General features: G+C 39.4%; 1 protein-coding gene across 1 annotated transcript in view; it reads left to right on the plus strand.

Annotated features, from left to right (window-relative positions):
* The window catches only part of PTCH1 (patched 1), a 103820-nt gene that overhangs the window by 38180 nt on the left and 51253 nt on the right, over positions 1-14387 (plus strand). The window contains exons 4-11 of the mRNA XM_054987010.1: positions 2121-2190; positions 2306-2397; positions 4572-4770; positions 8395-8516; positions 9963-10110; positions 11266-11397; positions 11884-12039; positions 13310-13408. Coding sequence (XP_054842985.1) covers positions 2121-2190; positions 2306-2397; positions 4572-4770; positions 8395-8516; positions 9963-10110; positions 11266-11397; positions 11884-12039; positions 13310-13408 — 1018 coding nt within the window. The remainder of the gene's footprint in view (positions 1-2120; positions 2191-2305; positions 2398-4571; positions 4771-8394; positions 8517-9962; positions 10111-11265; positions 11398-11883; positions 12040-13309; positions 13409-14387) is intronic.

Raw genomic sequence — 14387 nt, forward strand, 5'->3', positions numbered from 1 at the left:
TATACAATATGTTAATATAGTTTACTAGTGATTTAAAGGAAGACAGAATTTTTACCTTTGAGCTTATAATTTTTTTAACATCGTACCTTTGAAATAGTTAAGCTACACATATATGTAAATATTGGCTTGTGGCAGGTTTTCGCTCAGGGTAATAGTATGAGTTTGGACCTATAGCATTTATTGTATGTAATCTTGTAAACTCAAAGAGTCTCTGGTACATTAAGGGTCAATATATGACATAAATTCTGCTTTAGAACGTGAATAGAAGTAGCAAAAAGCCCCTTGCATTCACCCATTAGTAAGATAATGGCTGCTTGAATGATTGTCAGCACGATTGCCCCTGACTTTCCAAAACTTACAGGGAATTATGAGGGGCTGAAATGAAATCAGTTCCATCATTTCTAAAATTATGTGTGTGGATAATCTGGAGCCAAGAAAATCTGTGTTAACTGAAAAATAGAGCTAAATGGGGACATTAAATGTATCTAGTATATTGCCTCTTCAATGTCATGCAGGAGCCAGTTTACAATTAAAAATACTACTATAAAACACAAGCCATTAATATACACAAGCCATTAGACATAACCAGGGCTTTTTATCAGCAGGAACGCGGTGGAACGGAGCTCTGGGCACCTCTTAAAAATGGTCACATGGCCGGTGGCCTCACCCCCTGATCTCCAGACAGAGGAGAATTTAGATTGCCCTCTGCGCTGCTCGGCGGCCTGGAGGGCAATCTAAACTCTCCTCTGTCTGGAGATCAGGGGGCAGGGCCACCAGCCATGTGACCATTTTCGCAGAGGGAAATTTAAACTTTAAAAAACTCCCCCCTTGTTCCAGCTGACCCAGAGTGACGTCATTGTGCAGTCTTGAGTTCCACCACCTCTTTTCCCAGAAAAAAAGCCCTGGACATAAATTGCACAAAAGCTATCTATACAAAAGAGCAGGCCATTAGAAAGTTAAGCTAAATTCCTAATTAAAAGCTTGAGTAAACAGGTAGCAGGAAAAGTTAATTTGGTCCCAGGGTATATTTGTTTTTGTTTTTGTTTTAAACAATTTTTATTGGATGGGTTGACATACAATTCATTCATATCTTACAAATACATTTCCCCTTTTGTCCCTAGATGCATCCCAACCCCTCCCCCTCCCCCCTTTTCTGTGCAGACTCCCGACAGCACTACGGTCCCATATTTTCTTATCATTTGTTCTATATTACTTTTCATTTATCCCTACTAACTAGAGGTAAAATCCTAACTTACCATTACTTAATACAATTCTGTAACTATTAATAAGCTATTAAAAAGCCATCAGAACATATTTCTTTTGCTCATATACATTTCTTCAAACCATTCATTTATCATTCCCGTTTTTTTATCTAAATACATTTAGCTTAATATTTTCCCAAATAACACTATAGATTAAAATTAACAATTTAACCTTTCTCTTATTTCCTTCTACAATTATATATAGATTTGCTTAGTATCAATTTGCATAGTTAACTTTCCATTACATTTCCCAATGGTCCCAGGGTATATTTGGAAAGCACATGATATGGTAATATTGCTGAAATTAGGCAGCTTTGGATCTAGTCAGTACTTGGCTGGGAGACTTTCTGGGAACTCTGTGTATATCACCTGGAATTCCATGAGTGGAAAAAAGCAAGATAAAAATGTAATAAACAGAAGTCCTGCCCATTTTCAAGAATAACTAGGCCCAAACACATGCAAAAATGGTGTTCTCAACAATTCGTGTGAACTTCAAGCTCTGTTCACGAAGTATTAAGACTCACCTGCACACGATAATGGGAGTTCCATGAACAGAACATTCCCAATTGGAGACAGGTGAGGTATAACTTGTACAATTTTCCTCCCTTGAAATGGCCTCAGGGAACTGCTGTTTGTGCCATCATATCAGTATCCATGTGCTCAATGTAACAAAGAGAAGCGATCTTTTTGGCTATTGCATTATATGATTCACATTTTATAGAATTTCAGAATGTCCTTCTTTTGTGGGCTACAGTTTCCACAAAACAGATTCTTTTATGTAGATGAAATGCAAATTAAATATATATAGTTTGTTTGTTTTTTTTAAGTGTTGATGTTTACTTGCTCTTCTTATTTCAGGCAATGGAAATTGGAACACTTATGTCATAAATCAGGTGAACTTATCACAGAAGCTGGTTATATGGACAAGGTAGAGATCATATGTTTGGTTTATGCTAACCCCTCCCCCACACTTGTTTCTTTCTATAACAGTTGGTCTTGAGCTCTTAGTTTGCTAATTAGAATAATACTTCCAATTTTGACAGATCATAGAACATCTTTATCCTTGTTTAATTATCACACCTTTGGACTGCTTCTGGGATGGTGCAAAGTTACAGTCAGGGACTGCATATCTTCCGTAAGTACAGAGTTTTTCTTGTATCTTCAGTATACATTATTCTAAACTGTATGGAAGTTCTTTACGTGCTCTGATGCTGACTTGGCAATAAACTATTAGAAGTCACAGAGGAGTATGTGTGGCACTTGCATGCATGTGTGTGTTTATGTTTCTGAAGAGTTTTCTTTTTTATTTATCATCACAAGACTAAGAGCCTCTAGAGAAATTTGTTAAGTCTCTATCCTCAGGGATGGAGATATCTAGAAGCAAAAATAAGTCTGACCCCAAATACCACTGTTGCTTGCCAGCCGCCTATAAAAAAAGTAGTATAGGTTTCAGCTGCCAATAGCTACCAAAAGCTGGCTCTGGGTCAGATGCTGCTTTCTCCATCTGGTTGCATGGGCATAGTTGAGCCATTCCACATGGAAGAACACTTTGAACTGGATGTAAAGCATTTGAATTGAATGCTAATTTCATTTGTAACTTTGAGTATAATCTTCCTTTAAAATCAAAGGATGTTTAACATTGATATAATTAGGATTTTAAAATTTGATTGAGGGATGTTTTCTACAATAGTCTTCTATATGTTATGATAAACAAATGATAATATTGGAAGGAAAGCAAGAACATATATTTCTGAGAAATAAATCATAATCCCATAATATGTGTCCTGAGTTTTGCTATGATGTCTGCTCTCTAATGGTTTATGTATTACTCATTGTATCTCAGATTTTTACACATCTGTGTGCATGGATTTTCTGATAGAAAGCAATCTTGCAAAGAACCCATACACTCTCTCTCACACACACGCACACGCGCACATGCACACACACACACACACTCAACATGTAAAAGAAAATTGAAAATAAGAGACCAAGAACAACTATTGCCTTCTAGGGTAAAGGAAGGCATACAGTCTAAGAATGCTATAAATTGTTTGAATGCTCATTCCCTACTTTGAAATTCTTGCACTTTAGAAATTCTTCCACCAGTTTTTAGAATGCCTGGCTGTATTCACCATTATGTGCTTGTCAATATTTTTCAGAAAATAAGCTTTCTTTGTTCTTTTAATTCAAAAGTACTGATTTAAAATGAAAACATTGACTGCTTGACAATTCTCTTTAGATGAAAACGTGAATTATACTGAATTTTTAAAAAAATCTCAGGAAGAAACTAATCTTTTGTTTATCAGTTCATTCAGAGACATAAGGTATCTCTTTTGGGAGATTGTTATATGCAACATAATGTGTCCATCAAAGAGTTAATTTTTAATCAGTTTAGACATTTTTGGTTAATTATGCAAGACCTAGCTTTTGTGTTTATTGTCTTTGCCCTGGTTTGCATGTCTCCGTAAAAGCAATTTGCAATGGCCATCTCTTAACCTTCAGCGTAGTGTTTTTTAGCTGGGAGAATAAGGGGGTTTGTGTTTTCTGGTTGGGAGAGTTTGAATAATGACTCAAGCCTGGTTAAGCAGCTACAGTAGTTTGAACCACAAAATAAGGCAGCAAAAAGCCTTTATGGTCTATCAACATCACAAAATCAAAAGTAGGGGTGTGTATGGAAGAAATGGCAGAGATACTTATGACAGTGGCAGCAGCAAGAGGCAAGAGTATGTTTCTTGATTTCCAAGCATGCATTTATGCTGCTAGATTGATAGTTTGTTGTTTTTAAAAACACATTTAAGTAATATATGAATAATCCCCCCTTTAAAATAAATCTAAAGATCAATTCAGATATTACATATCTTGTGCCCCTAACAGCATGCAGAAGAGACCTAATCTGATATTTTCCTGGATAAGAAATTTAATATCTGAAAACAAATCCTAAAATACAACTTCTGAGCAATCTTCACCTATAGGCTTTATCCAAAGAACTACCCATCCACTAAAACTGTCTAGCAAAATCTTAAATCTTTGCTCAAAAGTAAATTTGGCTGAGTTCAGTGAGAATTGCTCATGAGTAAGTGTGCTTACAGTGCAATCCTATGCAGAGTTACTCTGGTCTAATTCCATTGAAGTCAATGGAATTAGACTGGAGTAACTCTGCATAGGATTGTACTGTTAGGGTTGTAGCCTTCAAATGAATTATTTGAACTGTGGATATGTACAAAAGAGGGAACAAGGGAAGTGTTCATATGTTTGTGTGTTAGTATGAAGATTAATGCTTTTTCATCATTGTTTTTAATTTTTTTCCAGAGGAAAACCCCATTTGCAGTGGACCAACTTTGACCCACTGGAATTCTTAGAAGAGTTAAAGAAAATAAACTCTCAAGTAGATAGCTGGGAAGAAATGCTAAATAAGGCTGAGGTTGGTCACGGGTATCTGGATCGACCTTGTCTAAATCCCGAAGATCCTGACTGTCCTAGCACAGCCCCTAATAAAAACTCAACCAAAGTAAGTTAATTTTTGTAAATGAACACAAAGAATTTTTGTAGAAATTATTAAATTGTATAGTTTGTAATCCTCCGTTCCCATCAGTTACATATTGTTCAGTTTCTGCGTAATAAAAAGACCTTATTTGTGGCATACATGGGCAGTACATTGCCTTCAGCTTTTAGAATTAAAATGCTCAGCTTCTAAAAAAGGACGTTTCTAGTCCTTATGATTGCAGGTATACTTGACAGAGCATTAGCAAAAATTCCAAAGCACTGAGAACACGGAAGATAAGGAAGATAGGATAAACAGAATAAAATAGCCTCATATATGGTGCAAAGTGCTCCGTATTTGTTCTATAAAGTTGTCCCATATTTTAAAAGACGATATAGATTCAAGAACGCTTCCCACTCCATATAGCTCTGTAAAACAGAACACAGCCAGTTCAATTCTGTTGACATTTCTACTGTATCCACTAAGTTGTGAACTGCTGACAGTCTTCAGCCTGAGCATGGATCTCCCTCACCAATTCAGCAATGTGTGTTTTTGAATCTTCAAATGTAGCATAGTGTGAAAGAGGAAAAGAATTTTTTTGGGAAAGAGTGAAGTGTTGATCTGTGGTGGGTAACATTATGACTCAAGTTTTGATTGTAAGGGATTTTCAAGTAACCCATGTAACTACAATGGCAAACCCACCAAGTTAGATGGCAAGTTCCTACAGTTGTGTCCGTCAAGTGATAAGTGCAGCCATGGTATGAAAGTTGAGTTGTGTGAAACAATAGATCAGTTCTCATTTACAAAGCTTAAATACTACACCAACAGAAGAAATAATCTCTTAATTTTTCATATCTATTGGTTTTATGTGTAACTAAATAACATTGTTAATTAGGGTTACTAGATCCCCTTAGCCTCTTGCCGGGAGATCTGTCACTTACTGTTTTGCCAGGCCCATGATCCTCCTTGTGTGTGCGCGCCCACGCACCTGCGCAATAACATCACTTCCGGGAAGTGACATTGTTGTGTGGGGTGCACGCACGCTTTGCAGTGGGCCTCAAATGGGCCAAAACAGGCCTATTAGGGGACAAAATTGGCCCACTGCAGAGTACAGGAGTGCTCTTGGGGCAGAGTGATGATGTCTCTCCCGGGAGTGATGTCATCGTGCCATCCTGGGAGCACGCCTGGGAACCCATTCCTGTGCCTTTGTCCCCTGTTTGCCAGGTAAGTGGAGGCAGGGGGCGGAGGGTGAAAGCAGGATATCCATGGCTCCCACCAGGGGAATGGGGTCCCTATTGTTAACAGAGGCACTTTTTGAGTTAGGCTTACATATTATAATAATTTAAACTTGTGTGTGTGGATAGACAGATGGGAATAGAAACACATGTTTCTGAAGAAAAGCTAATTGTTTAGCTAAAGGAATATAAATTTGCAATCAGAATTTATTTTACATTTTAATTGCCATGCTTAATTGGCATGCTTTATTCTGAACTGGGCTTCGACCATAATACACAATTCAACATGCTTTATGCCAGTTGTGATATTGGCTTTTGGCTTCAGCAGCTTAGATCCAAAGCACTCATTATATGAGTAGAAATAATTTCCCTTCCTGCAAGGGATGTGTGCCTCTGATTTACATAGAACTCCCTGGCTGTATGTCCTACATGTCTGGACACTCAGGAATGATATATGAGCACAAGAAGCTGCCCCATACTAATATCCTCTGGTCCATCTAGCTCAGTAACTGGCTTACTGGCTCAGTAACTACGCTAACTGGCTGATTGACTTTTCAGGATTCCAGAACTGTCTCAGCACTCACTAACTTTTAGTGGGAGATACCTGGGATGTCTGGATGTAAAAGCATGAGCCGTGGTCTCTTTCAGCAACTTTTCAGAGGGCATGAAGAGGCACAGCGAGTGGGAATGCAATAAAAAAAACACCTTTCTTGTTAATGGAACTCCACACTTTTTATTTTTAAACCCAAGCTTTAATTTGTTAGAAGAGGATGGAGAATTTGAATTGTTGGCTTTGGGCTGGAACAGAATCTAGGGAAGATGTGATAGTTATGGAATAGTGAAGGACAGTGTGTAGCATCTGAGGTAGCATTGATACTAGAAGCCTTGCTGAGCGATTATGTTTGTTTAACACCGTGAGTTCTAGAATTTCTACTCTGCTCCTCTGTAAGCTGTTATAATGGCATTTTGAGAAGTCCTCCAAGTTTTCCAAATAATTGACCCCAGCCTTTTATGAAGGAAACCAAAGCATTCATTTTTATGTGTTATACAACTTAGGCCAAGAGGCCTTAACTGCAGCAATTCCAGCAGCTCTTAAGAAAATCTAGTATATAGCAGCGGGGTAGGGGTGGGGGGTGGGTGTTGGCTGTTATGCTTACACATTTGCACCAAAATAAGGAAAAGTATACTGAAGAATAAGATTCTGTTGTTCATCTCTCTAGGGATTCAGTCCACTGGGAGAGCTGTTCCACTTCACTGAGTCAGTTGGTCAATCCAAGTCAATTCTAGTTGGCCATTAATTGTAAGGCTTCAATAGGAGTTTTGCATGAATTAAAGAACAGTGGGGTCAGACTTTATACTTATAGGGCAGCTACTATTCCTAGCATTGTTTGGAAGGGACATCATAGAATGGAGATTCTAGACAGCATGAAAACTATGTTTTCATGATGTGTTTTTTGCAGTAGCAACACTTGGTCTGATAACCGAAATCAGTTTACCTCTGAAGTTTATTAGCCATTCAAGCCTAAATCTGAGTATACATCTTGTCATAAATTACCTTTGTTGTTATGCCATTCCAATAAATTAACTTCAAGATTTGTATTCTTTTAATATCTTTTAAAAGGAACTATTTTAAGCGAACTAGTTGCACTTTTTCTGAGTTGAATGATATAATTTTCAGCATTTCTTCACACACTTTTAAATGCTTGAACTCTTGAAATTATTTCAGTCTTCCCTTGTAATTTGTATTATGAGAAATAAAAAAGAAGAAAGCCTCATAAGAAGTTTTAGAAAATTTTCGACTAGATGTCTGTAGCACAAGCATTTTCTGCACAGCTGCAGTAATGAACAACATAATTGGCAATGGAAAATATAAAATGGCAGCCTTAATCATATAAGGATGGAATTAGACTATATGATATTTCAAAAGATCTGCATCTTTGCACAACTTTGACACTGCAGTAAGAATGAGATCGGTTACTCTATAGACGGTAAAAGAAGGATCCTGCTTTTAGAGTAACGATTAGACTCTGAGGCTTCAGTAGATAAGAACAGTTCCTATCACTCATTTTGCCCGTGGCCTGGCTACATGGATAGGCTGCACTTTGTTTCTTTCTGCTGCTTGAATCGGTTCTGGCTTTCTGTTGTTTCCTAGACAGTAGGAAAGTGGAGAAATCCCTAGTTATTCCTGACTGCCAGGTTTGATACTGGAAAGCATGATTTAATGGGTAGCGTATTCTTTGAGTTTCCTTACGCTTGCCAAAGCTTGCTGCAGGAGCAGGGTAAATGTGCAGGTTTCTAGGGACTGGCAAACTTGATTTTCTTGAGTCTCCAAATTAACGTTAGTGCCCCTTTAACCTGATTATCTTGTGGGTTGTTATAGTTCTGTGGTTCCATAACCTCTTTATTTATATTTTAGCCTCTCGATGTGGCTGTTGTTTTAACTGGAGGATGTTATGGGTTGTCAAAAAAATACATGCATTGGCAGGAAGAACTGATTGTTGGTGGCACAGTTAAAAATGGTACAGGGAAACTTGTCAGGTAAGTGTTCTGAGGCTTAAAGTAAATTCCTACCTGATTCACCTTGTTTGTTTACTTTTTATAAAATGATTACTGTGAAAACCACTGCCTCTTGCGGGTGGGGGTGGGTGGGCTCCAACATGAGACAGCGCTCGTTCAGCGTTTCATTGCTTTCTTGAACCTGCAGTCTTGCTGCATAGCATTTGAAAGCATTCATTTCGTGTGCTTTCTGTATTTGTAAAAAAAGCAAATTGCTAGTTTTGATGTGAAACAGTAACTTCAGTAGACATGGTCAAATGACGGACTACAAGATTTTGGCAAAAAAAAAATTTGTAAGAAAAAAAAGTACTTCATCCCTGTTATCTAAGAGCTAACTACATGAGACGAATTATTTGAGGACGCTCAAATGAATGGAGATGCAATGTTAGCTGGTAAGCGTAGTTTGAATTTCACCTCTCTACAGAACTGGCAAAGATCACTCCTCAGAGGGTTTGTTAATTCCCTCTTTGCCTCCTGGAAGGCTCTGTCAATTATTAAAAAACTCTCTGAGGAGCAAACTTTGTCAGCTCTGTAGAGAGAGGTGAGATTCAAACTACGCTTCCCAGCTAACATTGTGTCTCCCACTTGAGCATCCTCTGGTAATTCGTCTTGTGCAGTTTAGCTCTTAGCTTGTGCACGTTTTGGAAAGCAAAGGGCTACTGCCACCTGACTCTTCAGGAGACCTTATAGAAGGCAGATTCCTCAGACTCTTCTCATTTTGGCACATGGGTGTTTTATGAACCTTTAAGTGCTCAGTAATGCCATCTTTAGAACCTTATCCGAAGTGATGTGTTTGGATAGTTCTGGCCCCCAACCTGGGCCGATTCCAGATGACTAACCTTAAGGCGTTTCATGCCGCCCTCTTCCGGATCGCGATGGGGAAAATGCGAAATATCGCGTTTCCTCGCGTGAGTTTTGTGCGACGATGCGCAAAACTCGCGCGAGGAAACGCGATATTTCGCATTTTCCCCGTCGCGATCCGGAAGAGGGTGCCATGAAACGCCTTAAGGTTAGTCATCTGGAATCGGCCCAGATCACTATCTAGAGAACAGAGTGTCCCTGAAACAAAGTGAAGTTGGCTATCCCAGCAATAGGGAAAATCAGGAAACAGCCAAATCCTAGCATTCCAACTTCCCCAGAATCTGCACTAGGTTTATTTTAGAGGAAATGCCATTGGTTAAATTTCAGCTTGGGCATGTGCCAGTTATTTAGGTAGCTTTGAACATATGAATCTGCCTTTTACAAAGTCAGATACTGTAAAGCCCATCTGACCTCGTACTGGCTGTCCCCACCGGCAGCAGTTTCTCCAGTAAAGGGGGCTTTCCCAGTATTGGTAACTAAGTTCCTTGAAATGGCCATGAGTGAGCTTGGTATCTTGAAGTATATTTCTGTCATGCTTCTTTCTTCTTTTATCTCTTCTCGTTGCAGTGCTCAGGCTTTACAAACCATGTTTCAGTTAATGACTCCCAAGCAAATGTATGAGCACTTCAAGGGCTATGACTACGTTTCACACATCAACTGGAATGAGGACAAAGCAGCTGCAATTTTGGAAGCCTGGCAGAGGATGTATGTTGAGGTAAAATAGAAGCATATCTGGAGGCCCATTTTAAAATGCTTACAGAGAATGCTAGTCAGGGCTTTTTTTCTGGGAAAAGAGGTGGTGGAACTCAGAGGGTTGCCCTCGGAGAAAATGGTCACATGGCTGGTGGCCCCGCCCTCTGATCTCCAGACAGAGGGGAGTTTCAATTGTCCTCCGCGCCGCTGAGTGGCGCGGAGGGCAGTCTAAACTCCCCTCTGTCTGGAGATCAGGGGGCGGGGCCACCAGCCATGTGACCATTTTCAAGAGGTTCCGGAACTCTGTTCCCCTGTGTTCCCCCTGCAAAAAAGCCCTGATGCTAGTGTATGTTGCCTGGGCTATACCAATCCTTCACCAACACCTCTTAGAGCAAACTGATAGTTGGATTGGGAGTCTCCCCAATTCAAAACAATGTCTTGGCTTTAGAACTCCTGGTTTATTTAGAATTCTTGATGTGACTAACAATAGGGAGAAACATGCTTCTTATTTAATTTACAGATTTTAAAATGTGGTATGTTTCTCTGACTTGTTGATCTGGCAGTGAACTACTCTTGCTAAAAGAGCTAGGCTAGTTTAAAAAAACACTTGGTCAGTATGATTATTCAGCAAAGGTGTCTGGAAAACATTAGCTAGCCATAGAATCTGTTCACAGCTGCAGTCCCATTGGTGAGGTCATGTGACATTATCTGGCCTTTGTTTCCCAGGCATTGACCTCTGCCGAGCTGATTCTGACCCCTCTAAAATGTCCAGCCAATGAAGAAAGAGAAGATTGCTCTTAAGAATTTGTTGTTTTAGATTAGAGGCACAACTGATATAACAACAAATCAGTTGTAGACGAATGGATAGAGAAAGAGGGGGGAAGGGGGCAACAGGCACGAGTAAGCTATGAGCCTTCTTCAGTTTCACTATTTTAAATGTTGCTGATTTTTCTTCCCTCTGAGGCACACGTTCTTATTTGATCTGTTGCAGCCTGCTGTGTCTCTGTACCAAGTACAGCAATTATGTAACAAAGGGTCAATGACACACACTGTAGAGGAGAAGTGTGTGTGTGCACGTGTATAATATATAAATGTGTGTGCGTTTATATTATCTACTGCAGGAATGCCTTGTTTTGTTCTCCATTATGAGATGGCTGTTCCAATCTCTTTCTCACAGGTTGTTCACCAAAGTGTTGCACAGAACTCTACTCAGAAGGTCCTTTCCTTTACTACAACTACCCTGGAGGACATCCTAAAATCATTTTCTGATGTCAGCGTTATCAGAGTTGCCAGTGGCTACCTATTAATGGTAAAATTAATTATTTGTTCCTTATAAAGCAGTTGTGCACTATTTTATAGCAGCCCATCGTATAAACCATTCTTGTAGTAGTTTGAGCAGATCTACAACTATATTGTAGGCTACAACTTTCCCTCCCTCCACCCCCCTCTCTCTCTCGGTGGGTGGGTGGAGGGGCTGTGGTTCATTAGGGAGATCACATACACTGCATGCTCAGGGCTGTGAGCTTGATCTCCGTTACTTCCAGTGAAGGGTTCTTTGGTCACATAGTGGAAGAATTGTTTTCATTAGACTTTGTAGAGTTGGGGGGGGGGGTCACACCCAGGACAAGACTCGGCAACATGACACTGGAACCACAGCTGTGGCTCAATAACAAGGCAGCATAAAACAAAGCCTGTGTCCTGGTAAAGTGCATTTTGCTGGGGAGCTTTGGGCTAGGAATAAATGTGGCTTACTTCTTTTTTGGTTTCCAAAAATATTATCTTTCTTTGTTTGCAGCTTGCCTATGCCTGTTTAACCATGCTGCGTTGGGATTGTGCTAAATCCCAGGGTGCCGTGGGGCTAGCAGGAGTCTTGTTAGTTGCACTCTCAGTAGCTGCAGGATTGGGTCTGTGCTCGTTGATTGGGATCTCCTTTAATGCTGCCACAACTCAGGTATGACCAAACAATTCAGTGATGGTTACATTAAAAATCAGACCAGTTCATTTGTTAGCCTGGTCATATGAGGGGCATGGAAATGTCAAATGGACTGAAGTTTGGATATTAGAACTGCACCAGTTTTTGGCTGCTAAGCTGTTAACTCCTAATATGTTTAAAGTATGACAATAAATATTACCCGTGATTATTTGGGATATGGATCTGAAAGAAGGATATGTTTTTCTGGGATCATGTAGAAATACTTCAGCTTCACTGTGGGTTTGAGGGAGGGACCGTCACTCAGGGCAGAGCATCTGTTTTGTATGTAGACAGCCCCAGGTTCAGTCACTAGCATCTACAAGCTACATCCACATAGCCTTGGATGTTGTACCATTGTTGTATTGTAGTATCATGCTCAACTGGATTTTCCTGTGTAGACAGAACAATCCAGTAAATGAATGGTTGCTGTGATGCGGAGATGTTGTGGATTCCAATGCTGTGCAGATACACTCACTGATTTAAAGCATCAGGTAGCAGGTGATGTTACAGACCTTTACTGGACAGCCTACAGTGAGTCTGAGTAGACAATACTGACCTTGTCAGATCACGATTATAAAAAGCGACTCTATGCATTTGTGCACTCATTTGTATAATTGGAAGCATCCAGCAAGATACGTGGCAGAAGGAGGCCTTATAACATATTTTGGAATTTTGAAAGGGACTGGTTATTGTCTAATCTTTGTAATTATATAACCATTGAAGTATTGGGTTTGGATGTGGGAAAGGGCTTAAGCCTATGCTCTTCCAAGAACATCAGAGCTTTGAACCAGGCAAAAAGCCTTTGACTCATGTGCTCCACTCACCTAATTAGAAGATAACAAATGAAGAAACAGTATCTGCTTAAAAAAATATAATGGGTTGTATAAGGTAATGTATATTTTGTATTCAAACAGACCTAGGATATCACCCATGATGGACATATATGAAGCATTTTAATAGATTTTTTAATGCTGGTTTATTCTGCTGTTACTTTAGTAGGGAGCTTTAGCAGCAACATAATTGTGTTCATGGTTTTTAGTGGTTTATATTTACCTCACGATAATGAGTTATTTCAAGCATTTCCTTCAGGGGTGGAATAAACCTAACAAATATTTTAAATAAAAATAGATGTAAACAGAAATTCTGGAGTGAAAATATACAGTATGATATATTACCTAATTAATATTCAAGGCTTGTGACTGATCATAAGCCTCCTATAACTGTCCACTCTTGTTTCCTTTGTATGTAGGTTTTACCCTTTCTTGCTCTAGGAGTTGGTGTCGATGATGTCTTCCTTTTGGCACATGCTTTTAGTGAAACTGGGCAGAACAAGAGAATTCCATTTGAGGTAAAGGGGAAAGATTTGTGGCAACTCATATCAATCTTTCAAAGATAGATTATACATGTAATGCAGGTGTCTCGGATTAATAATTTCCCCTTTACTTTTTGTCCCAAGTGAAATTTCTAGGATCAAATGCCTTTAGATAAGGGGAGTTTTATATCATTTTTTGATCTTTTTAATAGCAACAAATGGCTTCCAAGTGACTTGTCATCACTAATGAAAACCATTTTTAATACAAAGATTTACCAGTTAAAAAACTATAGGTATTTTTTTAGAGCTTTATAACCAAATATATTACTGTTTTAATGGGTAATGCCAATGCTATCTAAACCAGTTGTCAGCTGGCTATATAAGTACCAGAAGTAACTGATTGTGGCAAATAAAGCATAACAGAATTGAGAGGAATTAGAATTTGCAGGCTGATAATGAACAAATAGTGGTACAAAGAATGGATGACAGTTACAACATGGTAAGACACAGTTATAAACTCTTTCTTATATTCCTATTAAATACTTTGAAGAATGGAGAAAAACTTTGTTATAGATTTCATTGTGTATACAAATGGAAGATCTCTGCTGCAGCTAATGAGGTTGCCTCTTTGACATTAGTGACTGAAGACAAATTTTCCTCAAACTTGTTTGTTGAAGTAGTGTGAATGCCGGATACTTGTAGGCAGGGCTTTTTTCTGGGAAAGAGGTGGTGGAACTCAGTGGGTTGCCCTCGAAGAAAATGGTCACATGGCTGGTGGCCCCATCCGCTGATCTCCAGACAGAGGGGAGTTGAGATGGCCCTCGGTGCAGAGGGCAATCTAAACTCCCCTCTGTCTGGAGATCAGGGAGCGGGGCCACCAGCCATGTGACCATTTTCAAGAGGTTCCAGAACACCGTTCCACTGCATTCCCGCTGAAAAAAAGCCCTGCTTGTAGGTGCTCGCAAAGTAATACTTTCAGCTACCAAACAATGCAGTCCTAAGCAGAGTTACATCT

Source organism: Eublepharis macularius, chromosome 8, assembly GCF_028583425.1.
Source record: "Eublepharis macularius isolate TG4126 chromosome 8, MPM_Emac_v1.0, whole genome shotgun sequence".
Taxonomy (NCBI): domain Eukaryota; kingdom Metazoa; phylum Chordata; class Lepidosauria; order Squamata; family Eublepharidae; genus Eublepharis; species Eublepharis macularius.